Source organism: Rhinolophus ferrumequinum, chromosome 4, assembly GCF_004115265.2.
Source record: "Rhinolophus ferrumequinum isolate MPI-CBG mRhiFer1 chromosome 4, mRhiFer1_v1.p, whole genome shotgun sequence".
NCBI classification, from domain to species: Eukaryota; Metazoa; Chordata; class Mammalia; order Chiroptera; family Rhinolophidae; genus Rhinolophus; species Rhinolophus ferrumequinum.
Window position 1 is genome coordinate 67,469,302 of NC_046287.1, and position 20,342 is coordinate 67,489,643.

Below are 20,342 nucleotides of genomic sequence, written 5' to 3' on the forward strand. Positions count from 1 at the left end.
AAAAACATATTTAAAATCTTTATTGTTTCATCATCAAAAGTTTTCTTTCCATAGAACAATGGCAATGCAGGATCAGTGCATATTCTATGGAAAATTCATACCTCAAGTAACTAGCCTAGAAATCAGAGACAGTACTATGTCGAGCTAGTGTGCAAGATCAAAGACACAACGCTGCCAATGTAATTAGTATACAGGAAGAATGTGCAGCTGTTAGAAAAAGAGTCTATGGCCAAGTGAATAAAACAGTTGCAGTGCACTGCACTGACATTCTAGAACAGAAAATGGGGAAGGACCAGAGAATGTACTTCCTGCCCAAAAAAAATCGAGTAAATCACAGGCACTGAGTTCCCAACTGTTTCACCAGCTAACTCATGTGTATCCGTACCTTCTTCTTTCAGTGTACAACATTATAACACTGCAAGCCATTTTCAGCCTAACATGTAAATGGAACAACCACCCGGCAGATATTTCATTCTGCCTCCCATCTCACAACTAAAAGCAACAACTTGGGTTCAGCTATAAAACCTGTGGCTTTTAGGCATCTTTAGTAAAAAACTAAACAAACCCAAAATTTGTTCCCATTTTCTTGAGAAATAAACTTTATAAAACAACAAAAGATAGCTGTCGTGATTACTCAGTTTTGTCTCAAGGCAAAACAATTTTTATGTAAGTATACTGAAGAAACATACAAACAAATAACCTTAACAAAATACTGTCAGACCAACTTGAACATTTTCATAACTAGCTCCTGAAAAAAGTACGGATAATTGTGAGCTGCAAATAACCACTACAATTTGATCATGCTTAGTTACTGGGAATTGTTGGGTCAGCTTTGTGTCTGAAGCTGCTGTACAGCTGGATTTGGCTACTTTGCATTAATTCACACAATAAATGCCATTAAAAGTAAACAGCAGATCTATCATGACGAGTTAAAAATCAAACCAACTGAGAGGTATACAGGAAACTTGTCTTAAATATTTTTAAAGTACACATGATATATAACCTTAGAGAATAAGAACTATAATTACCATGGTCTAAATCTTAAATTGTTAATGTATGAATTATCTGCCAGACTAACAAGTCACTTGCTAATTACGTCAAGGCCTTGTGGGGCAGGGAGCACTCTGAATGTATGGCATAGCAATTCCTTTCCAGGTGAGCTCAACACCTCTAATTTAAAGTGTTGTTAAACCACATCTGAAAAGTTACTTAATATATACATCGTATAAAATAAGTTAAAAGGAGGGAGCAGGGAAAGGTTTTCTGGTATATATGATGCAAACACACAATTTTCCCTTATCAGTAGTTCCATGAATGTCCATTTTACCCATAGTAAAACATGAAAGGCTGATAGAAGATCCAAAAGATCGCTTATAAATAGAAACAGGATTCAAAAAATGGAATTTCAACATCATTTCCTCCCACAATGCAACTCACTCTATCATAAACATAAATACAAACCATATGTCAAAATCCGTTTTTACACCCTTATCTTAAAGTTTAACAAAAAATTCTTCTAACAATTGAGAAGAAAAGCACTCCTTTGTAGCAACCCATAAAATAATTTTCATTTCACAAAACACCTGCTTACTGGCAAAACCAGCAATCTTTATGGGCATTAACACTTGGCCCCTCTGAGGTATAAATGCAGCTATATTTGCACTGAGTATATAGTCTATAAGGTATGCCAACAGTCTGAATGTTTGCATAAAATTGGGAATGATGTCATCCTGACTGATTGAAAACTTACTTTTATAACTTTTTGTAATAATGAAGTTAATTTTAAGAGAAAAAATATACTTTAGCCCAGTAACAGCCAGCAGAAATCTAATTCCTAACCAATGTGAATGGTTATTACATTTAAAAAATGTTTAACATTGTATATTGATTTAAAAAAAAACTGAACAGGGAAAACACATAAATATTTAAATTCAGCAGGACACCACAAAAAGCATACTACAGATAAGTGTGAAATCAGTCAAGCTTTTCCAAAAGAGAAAATCCTTTTAATCCTTTAGCAAGTCTCTGTGAAAATAGTATGCTTATAATAAAAGTGAGACGGGAGCACCTAGAATACCCCCAAGAGGCTTGCTATACCCATTAAGTATTGCTGCCCCATCTCCTGTGTGCATGGATGGCCAACAAATGACAAGAAGTCCATTTGACAATAGTTCAGTAATTTCTTTCACCACTGCTGCCAGCTGAAGTCGTCATTGCTTCCAAAGACCAAGAAAAAGCCCAGTATAGTTGCAAAGATGACTGTGTTTCCTGTGAGAACAAGTGCACAAGCTCCCCACTCAATCTATGGAAATAACACACAAACACTCAGTTAACAGACAAGAAAAGCAGAAAGAAAATGAAAAGCAAATCAAGGCTCTAGTCGTATGCCAATTATGATCTAAAACAAATAAGACTTGTAATAATAACTTTCACACTACTGAACACTTACCTGTACTTCTATATTGCTGTTTCTATTTATCTCTATTTCTTTTAAAAAGACAAAGTCACGGAAAGATGGTTAACTGTTCAAAGGCAAGCTTGACTTTGGGCCATGAGGAGGCAGAACAGAATTCTACAATTTTCTGTTGATAAAGAAATTTGCTCCAACTCTTCCTTAGTGAATCTAAAAATTTATCTAGAGAGTACATTAAATTTAAAGTATCAAAGTTGAAAACACACTCATGCACATTCTTTTAAAGGGGCAGGAGGACTAGTTGCCCTCTCCATATGCCTATCTTCTCTGCCTTCTCTAGCTCCCGAGATGGAAGACTGAATCTGACTAGGGAACGTGGGAGGAATAACCCAATATATGTAGCCCAGCCCCTTCTCTTTTGTACTTTCCCACCTGGAAAGAACACAGGACCTCCTTGGGTCTTCCATGTTTTAAGCTGTACAGGGCAGGCCTGTGGTTGTTCAGCACTGGGTTGGTCAGCTGTTGTGCCCAATTCTGAGGGTGAAGTATTGGCAAGCCAACTGTTGCTGCAGCCCCCAGCCATGTTCTCCAATACACTTTTATCAGTTAACAATGAAAGTAAGATTTTTATCTCTATCTCCTAGTCTCCTATGTCTCTTATCTCTCTTTCACGTCATTCCCCCTCTCTTTCTTCTACCTCTCCCCCCACTCCAGTTCAAACCCTTGTTTCTCAGTCTACTTGTATAGGACACAGCTCCATGGCAGCACATAGCAGTCCCGGGCAGCTCACACCGACCTCCGGCTACTCACGGCAGCCCAGCTCCAGGGAGAGCTGTTGTTCACAATCTTAGCTGTAGAGGGCGCAGCTCACTGGCCCATGTGGGAATCCAACCCGGGGGTGTTAGGAACACGGCACTCCAACCACCTGAGCCACTGGGCCGGCTCTTTTTCATGTCATTTAACAAAAACTTTTTCCTGGGCCAGCCCGGTGGCTCAGACGGTTAGAGCTCCATGCTCCTAACTCCGAAGGCTGCCGGTTCGATTCCCACATGGGCCAGTGGGCTCTCAACCACAAGGTTGCCAGTTCGCTTCCTCGACTCCCTCAAGGGATGGTGGGCTCCGCCCCCTGCAACTAAGATTGAACAAGGCACCTTGAGCTGAGCTGCAGCTGAGCTCCCATTTGGCTCAGTTGGTTGGAGTGCATCCTCTCAACCACAAGGTTGCCGGTTCAACTCCCGCGAGGGATGGTGGGCTGTGCCCCATGCAACTCACAACGGCAACTGGACCTGGAGCTGAGCTGCGCCCAACACAACTAAGACTGAGGGACAACAACTTGAAGCTGAATGGCACCCTCCACAACTAAGATTGAAAGGACAACAACTTGACTTGGAAAATCAGGCCTGGAAGTACATACTGTTCCCCAATAAAGTCCTGTTCCCCTTCCCCAATTAAAAAAAACAACAACAAAAAAAATCTTTAAAAAAAACAAAAAAAACCTTTTTCCTGAGAAAAACTTTACATTACATTAATGAAGAATGTATTTACTTACCAGATGTGCTCTGGCAAATACAACAGGGAGTCCAAAAGCTGAGACAACAATGCCTGTTGTAAGAAATATGGCAAGTTCCTTACAAGCATTACTCATAGCGTCTGTATCATCCACTAATCTTCTGGCTATGCAGTATGGAATTGGTGAAAGGATGTAAAAAAAGAGAACAAAGAGGGGCCAGTATTGGCTAGAAAAAGAAAAATAAGTTAATGTAGTTTTTGTCATCTGTTATTTTCCAGCATAGAATATGCTTTTTAAAAATAATAACTAAAGGAATAACTAAAGGTACAAAGCATGATACATTTTAAAAATAAGCTATAACCTGAACACTGAATAGAGAAACATCTAGTCATAGTATCCCTAATGTCAATTATGACACAATGAAATATTTCTTATATTAAAAGAAAATGCTTTATAAATTATAACAATTGGAATCAAGACCCAAAATTAAAAATATTTTTCATTTTAGGTTATAAAGATGGGGAAATATTAACACAGTAATTTTTACAATTCAAGATTCATGCCCTTGATTTCAATGATATCCTGCCTTAGCATAGTGCTGAAATACCTCCAAACATCTCTTAGGAACTCCCAAAATACTGAAATCAAAATACAGAAAATGAACTGAAAAGTAATATTGAAGACTTTCAGCCAGAATAAAAAATTCATCACAAAAATCGATGGCTTTTAGTCTACAGTCTAGCTATTGTATTGTGCCAATGTCATTTCCTGGTTTTGATAATATAACTATAGTTATACACGACAATACCACTGAGGGAAGCTGTGTGAATGGTACAGGGACCACTCTACTATTTTTGCAAATTCTTGAGAGTCCGTAATTATTTCAAAATAAAAAGTAAAAAAGAAATAGTCTTTGAAACTGCCATAAAATAAACTACACATCATAGTGAGATTTGCTTATACTTACAGGCTTATGACAAGCAAAGATTTATCTATGTTTTTACTAAAAATCTTTTCCTAAATATTTTGAGAATAGAAAACAATTACAAATGAACAAATGCTTAAGGAAAAAAAATTCAAACAATACAAAAGCACAAAAAGTGAAAACTCCAATTTGCCCACATCTCCTGTTTTCTTTCCCACTCTCCTACTGAGCTTCTTGTGGATCCTTCTATACTTCCATATAGATAAACTCTAAAATTATGAATGGATCACCGTACCTTTTCACTTATGATGTATCTTGAACTTTACATATTAGCACTTACACCTTTTCCTCATTTTTTCTAAGACTGCTTCATATTTCCATTGATGGATATGCTATAATTTAATGATTTTTCTTTTGACAGACCTTTTGGATGCCCCCAGCTTTTTTTGTTATTATAAACAAGTCTGCCATGAACATCCATACTCTCACCCAACTACGAGCACACATATCTTTGCAAACATCTGCAAGTAGATTTGTATGAGAAATTCTAAAAAGTGGAAGGGCTAGTTCCAAGAATAAATACATTTTGTGAGCTGCAAGCAAACTGGCTTCCAAGACTGTACTTTTTAATACTTCCACTCACAGTACATGACAGTGCCTGTTTTCCCGTATCTTTTATTCTTGCCAATGGATTTCATTTAATTTTAAGTGACACTGAGTATATTTTCATGTGCTCATAGGCAATTTGAAGTTATTTTTCAGGTTTGTTTTTCATTTTTCATTTCATATTTTCATATTTCATTTTTCTACTGAGTTTTCTATAGATTTTTTACTAATTTATCCTAGTAATTTTTAAAAGTTCTTTCTCATTCTAAGAAAAGTAATTGCTTACATGACTTTTTTTCTTAGTTAATTGTCTCTTGACTCTGCTTATGGTTATGTTTTGCTGAAAAGGTATTTTTCATTTTCTTGTATTTAATCTTATTGGTAGGTGCTCAACACTGGACAGTAGTGCTGGGCTACTGTCTTGCTATCTTACTGTTACAGACTTGGCAATAGTTAAGGAACAATAGCCAACGTCTTTTTTTTTTTTGCACCTTGATGTCTTAAAATATTTACAAACAAACTTTAAGTGAACACTTTAAAAAAAAGTTTGTCCTTGGCAAATAAACATTTCTCAGGATTACTTCTACAATAGTAAAAAACTTTTTTTAAAGTGTAAAAGTAGAAAGATTTTGCCATTATACTCTCAAAAAGACAAAAATTTTACATACTTGTATATTGGAAGGGCACATCCAAGCATCAAAAACATCAGCCCAATTGCTCCTCCAAAGGACAAACTAATCAAAGCTGCAAGGTAAATAAAAAGTGAAATATTTAATTAAACTACATTAATATTATTTTTATTAATATTATTAGCAGTCTGAACATTACATTTGATCCCAGAAGCAAAAAGTAAAACAATACACACAAAAGAAATGTATTAAAAGTATTATCCAAAGTGCAAGTTATCTAGTATCAGAATTAAATCTTGCGTAGCATCTTCAAAGCAAAATAAAGCAATATTGATTTTCAAAGCCCTGACCTATTACTAGCACACCACTGTATTCCCTAATTACTGGTTCCATTCCTAATGAATATCCCAGTCTGCAAGATCAATGCTCCTCTAGACATTAGTATCATATTTACTCACAGATCACTATCGTTTTAAAAAACAGTATGTGAAGAAACTCCACACTGTCAGCTTTACTGGACTTTAGAAGCCTCATCCATTGGGAAAATCTCTCTGGTTCGGCTTCTGCTGCTCTGTATATAAGTCTACCCCCAACAGGCACAAAACTTACAAGAAAAAAGTATACAAAGATATCTGTAGTTAAAAATTTAAATCAATTAATTTTATTCCAGATATTTAAATACTTGGCAAAACTATAGCTGGGTTTCCTCCCCTAATCTCTTATACATTAGAAAATATGCAGGAAAATGGGTACAGTCTTTTTGTAGTATTACTATTTTAAGACATTATCACAAGGCAACAGATGCATTGTACAGGTGACATATAGTTTCTAAAGGTGAAATGTAGCTTCTAAAGTTACCGGACACATACTTATACAAAGCATTATATTTTACAAAGTGTTTTCACATGTACCAGTGAGTATAAACAACTTTCTTAACTAGGCCTAGTTAATCAATGACCAATCATGAAGTTAATCAATTAAGCAAAGAAATAAATGATCAATTTATTTTGAGTTATGTATAATCTGTATTTCTGCAACTACAGTGATTAAGAGAATAACTTATGTCTTTTTTTTAATGATGTAGTTAAAATTTAAGAGTTGTACAAGCTGTAAAAGTTACCAAGACAAAATCTAACATGTAGAAACCAAAATTAACAGTAAAGGGTTAAATGCTGCCAAGTACTACTGACAAAACTTCTCTGAATTAAAATAGTCATAATCAAGGATACTCACTGATACAGTAGCATGGCAGATTTAGTTTTCATTTGGATCACTGATATAGGGCATGTCAACCCTGAACACATTTATTTAGTCCTTAATGCCATACATAATATTTCAGTTACAGAAAGAAAAGAGAAAGAAATTTGCACTTTTATTTTACAGCAAACGAGGAACTTTATGTTTACAAGGGAAGGCAATGTAAATGATGAGGAAAATACTGAGTTTACATTTGCTTTGGTCAGTTCGAAATAGGTCCTCATAATCTGCCCTCCTTACTTCTGACACATATCAATCACACCAGGCTACTCATCCATGCCCTCTGCACTCTACTGACACTGGCCCTCTCTCCTTTCCTGGAAATCAATAGGTTCCCTCACCTGGCTATTGCACATGTTGTCTCTTCTATCTCAGACACTTTTTCATTCATTCATTTCATTAAAAAAATACTTACTGAGCGTCAAATATGTAACAGGTCCTGGGGATATGTTAATAAATGAGCTAAGGCCCTTTCACACTCCCAGAGCTTGCATTCTTGTCCTATTCCTTCCTCTTTCTTTCAAGTTAACTTACTTTTCCTTCATATATCAGCTCAATAAGTTCTTCCTCAGTGAAGTTTTTCCAAACTTCCTGACTAGACCAATTTCCCCAATTACATTCATTCATTCAAGAAGTATCTATTGAGCACCTAATGTATATCACAGTTCTTGATACTGGAGATAAAATAACGAAAAAAATCAAAGCTCTTGCTCTCATGAAGTTTACATTGTAGTGGGAAAATGATTTTAAAAAGTAACCAAATAAAAGTCAAGTGCTATGGAAAAAATCAGGTAGAGTAAGGGGACGGAGTGCTATTCTAGACACAGTAGCCTGGGAAGGCATCTCTGATGAGGTGACATCTGAGCAGAGTCTATATGAAATCAGAGAGTGAATCATGTGGATAACTGGGGGGAGCATTTCTGGCAGAGGGTCACGCATGTGCAGAGGCTCTCTTTGCACTGTACACCTCCACTTTGCTCAGTTGTCACAGCTATAATTTTATATTGATTTATTTGTCTTTCCTTCTAAACTGTTCACTCTACAAGGGTAAAAGGTTTCTGTTATTGATGCTCATGCTCCAGCTCTTAACAATAAATACTTGTAGAATGAATGAAAAGAACCAAGGGAGGAAAAAACAGAGAAAGGGAGAGAAGAGGACGAAAGGGGAGGGAAAGACAGTACCTGATGTAGCACAGTAGAAAAAGTGCTTAACTGAAAGTCAGGAGATGCTGGGTCCTGCCTCCTTCCAGCCACATACTAGCTGTCTAAATAATTATGTCTGGATGTCATTTCTTTCTTTTATTAAATAAGTTGGACTAGAGCGAAAATGCAAATAATTCTTTGAACACTAAACATACTTGTTATAAAGAATGAAGAAGTAAAAAACCATCTCTACTTTTTGAAAGTAGTTGCCCAAAGCTAAGTTCAACACTATAAATACTATATGGTAACACCTTATTTATTCAGGGGCCATTCATCCAGATTATAGTTTAGAATCTTGGAGGAAACAAAGGTCACTAAAGAGACAAAACAGATGTCACAAAGCCCATACACTAAAGCTAACATTATTTATAAACAGCCACTTGGGCTCTTATTCAGAGGTTATTTATTCATGTTTTGTAACACAATTGTTGTGAAATTTCAGCAGAATAAAACATTTTTATTTTAAAGAATCATTTAATGCTTATTTATATTTTTTCAATAATAATTCATGTACCCAGAACAAAATTAAGTAAAAAGTAACTTTCACTTCCCAGAAAAGATCACTGTTACCTGTACCTTGTGACAGAAAATTTAGAAAGTTTGATGATCTTGATTGCCATATTGAGACAAATGAGAAAGAGATAGAATTGCATATGAGAAAAGATCTGCCCTCTGACTGGAGGGAGAAGACTGAAAAATATTTTACATCAGGCAGAAAAATTCTCAAAAACCATACCAGTTTTTGGTAATCATGGACAACAGGCAAGCAGACTCCATTTCTGAGGGTAATTCTGTTCTGACAGAGAACAATTATTTATGTCTTATCAAAAAAAGAAAGTCTAAATTTTTTGAGTATACTCTTGAAGTTAATGAAAGACAATTTCTTTTAAAAAAATCAAGTAAAATGAGGTAAGATTCAGGTACCAAAAAAATAATTTTATGTGACATCTTACCTCCCAGTCATATCGGATAAGACAAATGCCAATGGAATTAAATAAATTGTTCAGAAGTGTTTCCAAAACTTGTAAAGTATCTCCAGTCTTGCGAAATCAGCAACTAGGCTGATTTATATATAAATTTCATCATTTGTGTATAAATGGTTGTTCTAGATGACACATCAACAAGACAAGAATTTATACTGCAATTGAATGATGCAACATTTGGAAGCAAAACTTAGATGAGTCTGGTTTCTCTTCCCAAAGCCTCTACACTAGCAATGAAACAGCTCAATTATCTAAACTCTCTAGAGACAGCGTGATGGTTGAGATCACGCTGGTTACAAAGAAATTAAAGTAGGAGAAGGGACAAATTCCCTAACCTGGGAGTTACCAGAGAAACCCAATATAGAACAAAGCAATGAGCAAATGGCTCAAGAAATAAGTAATGGAATTCAATTATAGCAACACTACTTAAAGACAGGCCACCAGGAAGAAAATATCCTGATAATCATAACAATCAGAAAATCTGACTGAAACCAAAAGTGTAAGTACAATTCCATTGAGACACTTTCACCTAATTAATATTTACCTAGGTTTACGGAAAGAAATTACTTTTTTTGAGAGAGAGAGACTCCCGCATTAATGACACTGAAGAAATGGGGAAGAGCAGAGAACCTGGCAACATCCTAAAAACCACAGCATTGATTCAAAGGATTTAAAGGATTTAACAAGGTCTATTATAGTTCAAAAGGAGATTAAAAAGTATCTCAGTTATTCAAATTACGTTTTATATGGGAAATAAAATGTTTTCTGACATTAAAGCTAAAGAAGAAACAGTAAAATGTGACTCTGGGGAAAAAGATCAACACAAGTTGTTGTTAAAGGAAATAAAATACACAGAAAAACACTGTTATCCAACTTCTTCATTTCCTGCTTATCTGCCCCTTTTACAAAGCCGCAGGTCAGGAAATCAATGCAGTTTCTTGTCAAGTTGAAAATGCTGTTGATGGTATTTGCTTTTAATCACACTAACAAAGCTGCCAAACAGTTGGAAAAAATGCAACATTCCCATTTCTAAAGAAACGAACGAGTAATTTTTCCTTAAGTTTTAACACAATTCTATCTTTAAAAAACCTAACTAAATAAAAACTTTGAAATGTGAAAAAGGCTCATCGGGCAACTGAGAGGGCAGAGAACAGGAGCACTCCGGAGTCGCTGACAGGGTCTAGCCTATCGCATAAACACCACAAATTAAAATGCATCAGTTTCTGGAGCATTTACAGATCCTGAGAGTGGATGTGATGGCCCAGGTTTCGGAAAGAACCGCCCCTAAGCCTTTCCTGGGCGTTCCTGAGGGACTCCGTTCGGCTCAACATCTGAAGATCGCATTTATCATGCCTTTAAGTGGGAAATGACACTGATTTTCCGTAATTGGCATCTCTAAGGCCTCGAACCCCTCAAACCCACACTCTGCCGTCCTCTCTCTCTCTCTCAGGCAAACTCCTGCAAAACGTGTCTGATGGCCCGAGTCGCTGCGGGACTTTTAAGAGACCGCAGACCACTTCATTCCTTGTACTCGGGGCGATGGGGAGGAGAGAGGCTGCCGAGATCAGCAGAAAGTGGGGGCTGCTGAAGAAGCCGCCGTCCCGGCCGCCCTTTCAGAGAGGGCGCCGCGCCCACCTCCGCTGCGAGGGCGGAGGGAGGTTCGAGGGTCGGGGGTCGGCCTCGGGCGCAGGGACCCCGCGGCGCGCGCCAGGGCTGAGGCGGCGGCGCGCGTGGGCCGCGTGGGCCGCGTCCCCCTCTCCCCAGACCACCCAGCCCTGTGGCGTCCAGCGTCTCAGGCCCACCTTTGATGCCGGCCATGGCGGTGACGTCGCTCCTGGCTCCAGGACCCAAGGCGGCGGCGGCGGCGGCGGCCGGGAGACCACAGACGCGCGGCAGCGGCGACCAGACAACACCCGGAAGTGCGCGACGCAGCACTTCCGCCGGCGGCTCGCGCTCGAGCGGGGGCGCGAGGGACGCGGGGGGCGCGCGGGCTTGGTGCTGTCTAGCCTATTTCTTCTTTCCCAGGCCGGGTCCTCTGCAGATCGCCGCCCTCGGAGGCTTTCCTGCCAGGTCGGCTTCCGGGGCGTGCGGACGCCAGCCCCCAGATTCCCCTTAGGGTTGGCGGAAGCTCCATCTGGAGCCCTTCTCGGGTATCCCGCAACGTCCCACCTTCTGTGAGGAGGAGGGAGTGCAAGTGGCCGCTGACCTTCGGGAGGTGTGATGTCTTTGGGGGAGAATGTTGCGATTTTCAAAGCGCACCCATTTCTCCTCCCAGCCTTGTAACGAAGGAGAAGTAAGGCTCGTTGGGTGGTCTGCACTTGGCTTCTCCGTTTCCGACATAGAACTAGGGTTCTGGTGAGACTTACCTCCAGAAAAAGGAGTAGCGGGATCCAGTAAAGGGTGAATTTAATACAAAGCCGATCTCTGGGAAGTTTGTAAGAATCTCTGGGTTTTTGGTAGTAACAGGGCTAGAAAAAAAGGAGAGAGCAGAGATACAAATACATTTACTTAAGTCATCGTAGAAACTTACTGAACATTTACTATGTGTTGGGAACAGGTCTTGGCCCTTGGGTGAGCAAAACTAGGTACAGTTTCTGCCCTCCAAGAGCTTGCGTTGAGTGAGAGAGACGCATAAAAAGGTGTGAAATTGCAACAGTTATAATTGCTAGGAAAATGTGTTAATAGTCCCATGAAAGCCTTCGATGCAGTCAGAAAAGATTTACCCGAGGGAGGAACACCGGGAGGGATGAACAGGTGTGTTAACTGGAGAAGAGGGAAAAGCTGTCATGGAGAGGGGAGTGTGTCTGTGGAGGGGGTGGAGGTGGTGAGCTTTGGCTGCAAACACTGGGAGCCAGGAGCTTGGTCTGCTGGAGAGGAGAGAAGAAGGCCAGCAGGATTGCTGGGGTTTGGGGACTGTGATTATACAGTGGGGTCCTATATAAGAAGTTTTTTTCCCCCCTCTCTGAGCAATGAGAATTTTTTGAAGGGTTTTAAAAAGATACAGGTGGAGGTGGGTGACATAAGATTTGAATTTTTAAAATCTTTTCAGTCATCAGACTAAAACTGGCATATAAAATGTTGTTGAGTGAATGGTTTCCACCATGCTTTAAAAATGAGAGCTACTGGGAAGCAAAAGGTATTGTCCACTCTGCCTTTCTCCACTACTTCCAGGGTTGAATTACAATTCTTTTTGTAAGCAGGTCACTTCTTGATGCTTAATGTCCCAAAGAAATCTATAGGTGTCTTGTGGAGAAGTAGGATTTTCTTTTTTTCTATTCAAGTTAGTGCAAAAAGTTCTGCCATCTTCTGTACCATGAAGAGTTTCTATTTAAGGATTGTGGTAGCAAAACCACAAGGCACACTCGAATATACGCGATCCGACAATTAAGTTCGGGAACTTATTGCAAGGATATTGCCAACCTTTTTTGCTCTCAGAGGGATTATTCATTATGAATTTGTACCAACTGGACAAACAGTTAACCTAGTTTACTATTTGGAAGTGTTGAAAAGCCTGCCTGAAAAAGCTAGATGACCTGGACTTTTCTCCAACAATTCATGTCTCTTGCATCACGACAATGCACCAGCTCACCTGGCACTGTCTGAGAGGGAGTTTTTAACCATTAAACAAATAACTGTATTGAAACACCCTCCCTACTCACCTGGTCTGGCCCCCAATGCCTTATTTCTTTACCCGAAGATAAAGGAAATATTGAAAGGAAGACATTGTGATGACATTCAGGACATCAAGAGTAATAAGACGACAGCTCTGATGGCCATTCCATAAAAAAGAGTTCCAAAATTTCTTTGAAGGGTGGACTAGGCGCTGGCATTGGTGCATAGCTTTCCAAGGGGAGTATTTCGAAGGTGACCATAGTGATATTCAGCAATGAGGTATGTAGCACTTTTTCCAGGATGAGTTCACTTAATTGTTAGACCTCGAATGCTGTAGAAATGTTGCTGTTTAGACAGTCTGTGAACACCAGCTCTCTAAACTGAAGTAGGCTTATGCATCCTCCCCAACCATCTTGAAAGGAGTAGGTAGAATTCCTGGGGAAGTAAATGATCCCATCCCAAATAGTCACCACTAACACCTTTTCTTGCTTTGTTTCAACAGTCAGTATTCCATCCTTGAAAGCAGGGATGGTTGGGGGAACATAGCAGACATAGCTGATCAGTGGTGGTGGTATTGGGAAGTGATAGGTTCTTATCTCATAGGCTCATAGCTTGGGTCCTGGGGAAAATCACATTTTAGGAAGCCTTTTGGGGTTTCCACAAACCCCGGTGGCAAGGTAAGTGCTAGTCTGCTAATTTCCGCTTGTGAATACAATGGGTTGGGCATTACAGACAGGCATTCATCCTTGGTGACATTTATCGGTAACTGGGATTGTTCTTCAGGTTAGAGGGATCTATATTCTTTTACTTCCATGATCACAGGATCCTAAGAGATTGTGTCATTTGACTTTCCCGTGAGATTCACAGTATTTCTAGGAAGAAAACACTACCTTAAGGGCTATTTTTGGTCTATAGATGTTGTCAAGAGTCACTTGAGATCTTAAAAATAGTGATTCCAAATGTACTTCAAAGACCACCTGCAACAGAATTCTTTGGGATGCTTCCTAAAATATGCAAACTTCTGGGTCCCTCTCCAGACCTGAATCAGAACTTTTGTGGGCAGAGCCCAGGAATCTGAAATTTTAACAAGCACCCTAAAGATTTCCTATGCAAACTAAAGCTTGAAAATAATTATCTGAAAAAGGCAGAATGTCAGTTTTCTTCATCAGTTTGCCAAATGAATACTAAACATTAATGTTATGTCCTTTAAATGTTCTCTAAGTATTTTTACAGAATAGTTAACCTTTCATAGTTTCAAAACTTTTCATTCAGTTGGCTTCCTGTCCTCCAAAGTTAATTCACAAAGATGGGAATGGAAGTGAGAGAAAGAGAGCTGTTGTTTATTGAGTAGCTGCTATGTGCCGGGTGCTATCAATATTTGTCTGATTTAATCCTCCCCACAATTTTGTTAATTTTGAATTACTAACTTACAGATCAAATCGGAGAAGATTTTAGTTTTTAGTTTTTAAAAAACTTTTTATTATGGAAAAATTTAAATACATATAAAAAAGTAGTCCGAATAGTATAATGAACTTCCATGTACCATCAGCTATCCTCAACAATTAACACGTGGTCAATGTTGTTTTACTATACTCCTCATCCGCTTCCCCCACACGGTCATGTTATTTTCCCATATTATTTTGAAGGAAATTTTTAACCTTATACAATTTTTAACCTTTAATATTTTAGTTTTTCTAAAAGAATTCTTAAAAATAAATAGTCATAGTACATTTATCACACATGAAAAATGATTCTTTAATACCTTTATATATCGAGTCAGTGTTCACATTTCCAATTGTCTTATAAATGTCATTTATTTTATAGTTTGTTTGAATCAGGATCCAAATCAGGTTCAGACATTGCTACTGCCATATCTATACTAAATTCTCTCCCTACACATTGTATCTCCTTCTGTGGCATTAAATACTGTCTTCATTTTGATAACAGCTACCAAGCTTACCTTAGCTTGAAATTTAGACTTGTGTATCCAAGTGTCTATATGATATGTCTACCTGAATGCCTACCTCAAACTTAACATATTGAGAATAGAGTTCTCTATTATCTTTATTCCAGTCCCGTTTGGTCCCACTCCAAGCCACCACTGTTCTGCCTTCTCTCGTTTCACTCTTCCCCTAATTTACTTTGCTTCAGTTTTACTTGCCTTGTTTGCCTCCCCCCTTTTAGACCCTCCACCCCCAATTTTGTTTTATTCATTGCTGTATCATCCCCAGAAACTAGAATAGTGCCTAGCAGGTACTACTAGGTACTGTTAGGTGGTCAATATATAAAAATATTGCTCAAATTAGTGAACGATGTTCCTCAAAACACAAAGCTGGCGCTTTTGCATCCACTGTTCACCAGGCCATGAAGGTTCTTCCCCTGATCTTTGCATGGCTGGTTCTTTCTCATCATTCAGGTATCAAATCTTCGAAATCACTTCCTCAGCAAGATTCTCTTTGAAGTCGCTTCCCAGTCTCTATATTGTACTGGTACCACTGTTCTATTTTCATCAATGCCCTGATCTCTACCTGTTATATTTATTAATTTATTATTTAGCTTTATGTGTCCTATCCCACTTCAGTGTAAACTCTGTAAACTGAGTACAGGGACCTTGGGTGTATCCTTCATGCCTAAAAAAGTACCTGACACACCTAAGGCATTCAACCTATATATGTTGAATGAATGAACCAGAGAAACCAGGCCTGTCAGACAATGCCTCTGCACTCTTAGAACTGTTTTCTCTGGCTGGCTCTTTAGGCAGTAGTTTCTCTTTTGGTATTTTGTAAATCCTTACTGCCACCACGTACAAGGAAATATGTAAAGTTTCTGAGCTTCGGAAACAAGACAATTTATTTCCATGCTACTTTCACTCGAATCTTCTGTATTTAGCGAGCTGTTATAGAACACGAATAGTGCCGGGTGGTATGCTAGGTGCTGAAGACATAAAGTTGAATAAGGCATAAGGTATTGAGGTTTTTGTAAATACATAACTTGACTACACATCTTAGATTTCACTTTGTGTTGGTTTCGTTCCCTTTAACCGCAGCACGCGAGCGGATAGCCTCCTGCAGGGCGGCCCCGGCCCCGCCCACAGCCTCTGCGTCCCGCCATTGGCTCCGCCCTCAATGGCGGCGTCCCACCCACGTCCGCGCAGAGCACCACGGGCGGAACCAGCAGCGTCCACTCACGTTCCCTCACGCGCCGCAGCAGTGACGTGACATTGGCGGCCGAAACTTCGTAGTGGCTGGGCCTCTGCCTACAGACCTTCCGTTTTCCGTGGCCCGAGCTCCCGGCATCGCCAAGCAGCGACGCGCGGACTCCCGCATCACAGTCCTGGCCCGCGAATGCCTGGCAGCCGCGCGCCATCTTCACAGAGCGCCATGGCCGCAGTCGGTGGGCCCGGAGCCGTAGGACGCTGCCATCTCTTCGGCCTCCTTTTGCTTCTGTTGATTGGGGGCCCTGTCCTGGGCTGGAACAACCCTGGTGAGTGCTGTCCTCACTCGCCCCTTCCTGCCGCCTTCAGCCTGCTTTCGAGAGGCTTCGCGGGCGACCATTTCCGTTTGCCGCCCCTTGAGCCTTTCTGCTCTAATTCCTCATTTTCATCCCCCTTTCTATTCATTTGTGAGCCGCCTGGCGCTTTTGGTCTTCCCAGAAGTCCTACGGGAGAGTGGGGATTGTTGGGGAGTGGGCGGGGGAGACAGCTTAGTATTCTAACATCTCCTTTCTTCCTTCTCTGGACTTTCAGAATTTGTCCACTTTCTCTGTTCTCGGGCTACAGCCCTTATGCCGGAGTCGGGCTGGAAAGCTCGACACTCACCTGCGCATCTCGCTTTGTTTTCATGAGTGTCTGATGTCGCTGACTGTTTTCATGACTGCCTGTTGCTTTGGTTGGCAGTTGCCTTGACATCCACAGTCTCTGAGTCACGCTTAGTGGACAATGCAGCAGACCTTGTAGGTAGGTTAGCAGAATCATAACATTTATGAGAGCAGAACTCATGCTTCTTATTCTGACCATTAGAGTGAATTACATTGTGTTATTGCAGCTTTTCTCATTGTTTTAAACTGTACTTTAGAATTTAAGAAATAGTTTCATATGAGTATTTTTTGTGATGGGACATAAGAGATTTTTAGGGGAAATGTTCTTTTATATCACTGTGTTGTTAGAATTATGTAAATAATTTTTTATGGAATCAGTAATATTCCTTGTAATTAACATATGTATGTGTATCTATCACATACATACAGATTTCCATTTAATAACTGATGCGTGCTTTAAATTAGAATTAAAAAACAAACAATTACAATTTCATTTTTGTTCTGAAGAGTAAAGATGTTATGGCTTGACTTCATGACCTCATCTAAAATGAATAACATCCCAAAGGCCCTGCCTTCAAATAGTATCACACTGGGCTCAGTGCTTCAACATACGACTTTTGGGGGACACAAAACATAGTGACCGTTAGGACCTCTAGGGAGGAAAGATGCTGTAGGGTTATGGTAATGCCGTGTTTCCCTGAAAATAAGACCTAACTGGACCATCAGCTCTAATGGGTCTTTTGGAGCAAAAATTAACAAAAATTGACATAACGTTACGTCACATCACGTCACGTCACATCACGGCACATAACACATAACAAAATAAATACCGGGTCTTATATTAATTTTGCTCCAACAGACACATTAGAACTGATGGTCCGGCTAGGTCTTATTTTCAGGGAAACACGGTGGTATCCCATGTGTATATAGCCCCATAAACATTTTCAGTAATTTGTATTGTACTTTATCACCTATTATGTTTCAAGTATTCTGCTAGATAATTTTAGTATTCATATCTAATTTTCACAACCAATTTTACTTTGAATTTATTGTCTTAATTTTACAGGAAAGGAAACTTTTATATAGATAAGTTAAGTGATTTGGCCAAAGTCATAAGGAAGGTAGTGATGGGAATTATTAATAACTGCAGTGTTCTTTATGTTATCCTAACCCTGCTACAATAAATTCAAGTTATTATTCCTGTTAAGTTTAATTATACTTGGTGGCTTTTTAAACTGTTGAACATTTTCATTGTTAAATTTTTTATTTATGAGGAGGTAGTTTGGGTTTATTAGAGCACATTTTATTTTAATATAGTTCTTGGAAATTTTAGATTTTTAGCCCGTGTGGAATTAACTTTTTATGTAGCTTCAGGAGGATTTTCTTTTAGCTATATAGTCAGTTGTGCCAGTGTCATTTATTAAAGAAGCCATCCATTTTCTGTTAAATAGGTTACTTTATTCTTTTATTGAATTCCCACATATATCTGGATTTATTTTTAGACTTTCTTTTGTTTCACAGTTCCCTTGTCTATTTCTGCTTCAATTCCATACTTTTTTGATTATAGTAACTTTATAGTAAGCTTTATTATCTGGTAGGCAATGTATTTTTCAAAAATTCTTTGGCTATTTATAAACATTAATTTTTCTGTTGGATTTCTTTTTTTCCTTTAGAATATAGAAAAATTTAATAGAATAAATGAAGAACCACAAATCAGTGTCCATTGGATCTTTAACATAATTTTCTTCCAGTTCCAAAAAACCCAACTGGGTTCTTGGTTGGAAGTGTATTAAATTTATTTAGGTCTTATATAGTATTTTCTTATATATTAAGATCACATCTTGACCTTAAGCTTATTTGTAAATATTTTTGTAGGTATGTAATTTGTCACTAATTTGAAATAGCCTTTCCATTTTCATTTGTAATTGGATATTACAGGTATAGAAAAAGCTGTTGACTTTTGGTACTTGATAAAATATGCGGCTGTTTTAACTAATTCTCTTACTATAATAGGGTTGTTTTTGGAGAAGTTCTCTTGGATTTTGTAGGTCCAGAAACTTTAAATAAAATGTTTTTTCTTCTACTGTTTGTACCAAGTGTGACGGACACTATTGGATGATTACTCAGAAGCCATTCTCTACTTTCTTCTTGTCTACCTCTATGACAGTACTGGAAAAGTCAGATACTCCTAGTAGAATCCCTTGATGCTGAGTCATTCTAGTTTGTCTGCTAGAAGAAATTCTTGGAAGGGTATTTTAAATTTTTATGAAAAGTTATCAGTCTTTTTAAGTTCTTTGTTTTCTTTCAACTCCTTTTTATTCAAATGTAGAAATATTTTAATGTAAATTATAGGCATCATGACAGGCCACCCCTAAGTCTTCCAGTTTTCATCCTTTTTTTTTTAAATGAACTTTTCTTCACATAGTAAAAACATCACATTTAACAAAACTAATCATAATTTTTTTTTAATTTATTAGGGTGACAATTGTTAGTAGAATTACATAGATTTCAGGTGTACAATTCTGTATTACATCATCTATAAATCCCATTGTGTGTTCACCACCCAGAGTCAGTTCTCCTATCACATCCTGATTTCTTAATATCACTAATTACAGTGGTGATTAGTGGTATTCAGATATAACAGTGGTCCCTAAAACGGCCAAGCTAGTTTGTTCAAACCAGGACCCAATGCTAGTTTGGGTTCAAACCAGGACCCAAAGCTAGTTTGTTCAAACCAGGACCCAATCCAGGAACATGCAGTGCATTTAATTGAATTAGCCCTTCAGTCTTTTTAAAGGTAGAACAAGCCCTTTTTTTCATGCTATTATTTGTCTGAAGAATTTGGGCCAGTTGTTCTTTAGAATACTCTACCTCCTGGATTCTGTTTTCTCATGATGTTGTTTTAGCTTGGTTTTCTTTCTTCCCTGTATTTTTAGTAAACTGGCTTAGGTCCAAAGGCTTGATTAGATTCATGTTAAGTACCTTGGGGGATTACATCATAGGAGATGGTGTAATGTCAGTTTGTTCTGCCATTAATGATGCCAAGATTGACTAGTGGATTAAAGTGGCTTTATCTCGCTCTTGTGAAGTTAAATGTTTTCCCCCCCGCTTGTGACTAGAAAGAACTCTGTGTACCATTACTAATATTCCTGAAAATTCTACCCTCCTGTTGGAGTGACAATCTAGAATTCTATACCCAGCCAGTCTTTTTCCGTTAGATTTTGAAGACATTTCTTCACTTCTATTGAGATATTGGAAGCTTTTGTAATTCTTTATCTTTTGTATGTGACGTTTTTCCCCTTTTTTTCTGACAATTTGTTGGCAGTTATTGTCTACAGTGTTCTAAGATTTCACAATGATGTACCTTCGTGTGGGTCTGTTTTGAGGC

The 20,342-nt window shown here is 38.6% G+C and overlaps 3 protein-coding genes across 3 annotated transcripts in view; 2 read left to right on the forward strand and 1 right to left on the reverse strand.

The window, feature by feature from the left end:
- LEPROTL1 (leptin receptor overlapping transcript like 1) lies at positions 1–11,458 on the reverse strand. The gene is made up of 4 exons (XM_033104149.1): positions 11,329–11,458; positions 6,123–6,198; positions 3,963–4,149; positions 1–2,302 (listed from the first exon to the last, which is right to left on the reverse strand). Exons 1-4 carry the CDS (start codon positions 11,342–11,344, stop codon positions 2,186–2,188), a joined length of 396 nt encoding a protein of 131 aa, XP_032960040.1. The 5' UTR covers positions 11,345–11,458; the 3' UTR covers positions 1–2,185.
- LOC117021271 (translation initiation factor IF-2-like) lies at positions 11,340–16,389 on the forward strand. The gene is made up of 2 exons (XM_033104147.1): positions 11,340–11,596; positions 16,185–16,389. Exons 1-2 carry the CDS (start codon positions 11,343–11,345, stop codon positions 16,354–16,356), a joined length of 426 nt encoding a protein of 141 aa, XP_032960038.1. The 5' UTR covers positions 11,340–11,342; the 3' UTR covers positions 16,357–16,389.
- SARAF (store-operated calcium entry associated regulatory factor) overlaps positions 16,335–20,342 on the forward strand; it is a 15,893-nt gene continuing 11,885 nt past the window's right edge. The window contains exon 1 of the mRNA XM_033104146.1: positions 16,335–16,621. Within this exon, the coding sequence (XP_032960037.1) occupies positions 16,483–16,621 (139 nt within the window). The 5' untranslated portion in view covers positions 16,335–16,482. The remainder of the gene's footprint in view (positions 16,622–20,342) is intronic.

What these genes read in the sequence shown, in the direction of transcription:
- LOC117021271 (XM_033104147.1), top strand. Translation starts at nt 11,343, where the DNA reads ATGGCGGTGACGTCGCTCCTGGCTCCAGGACCCAAGGCGGCGGCGGCG. An exon ending in CTCGGAGGCTTTCCTGCCAG is followed by an intron (nt 11,597 to 16,184) that starts GTCGGCTTCCGG and finishes CTTTAACCGCAG; the next exon opens with CACGCGAGCGGATAGCCTCC.
- LEPROTL1 (XM_033104149.1), bottom strand. An exon ending in TGTGCCCTTCCAATATACAA is followed by an intron (nt 4,150 to 6,122) that starts GTATGTAAAATT and finishes TTCTTTTTCTAG; the next exon opens with CCAATACTGGCCCCTCTTTG. An exon ending in TATTTGCCAGAGCACATCTG is followed by an intron (nt 2,303 to 3,962) that starts GTAAGTAAATAC and finishes TTATTTCCATAG; the next exon opens with ATTGAGTGGGGAGCTTGTGC.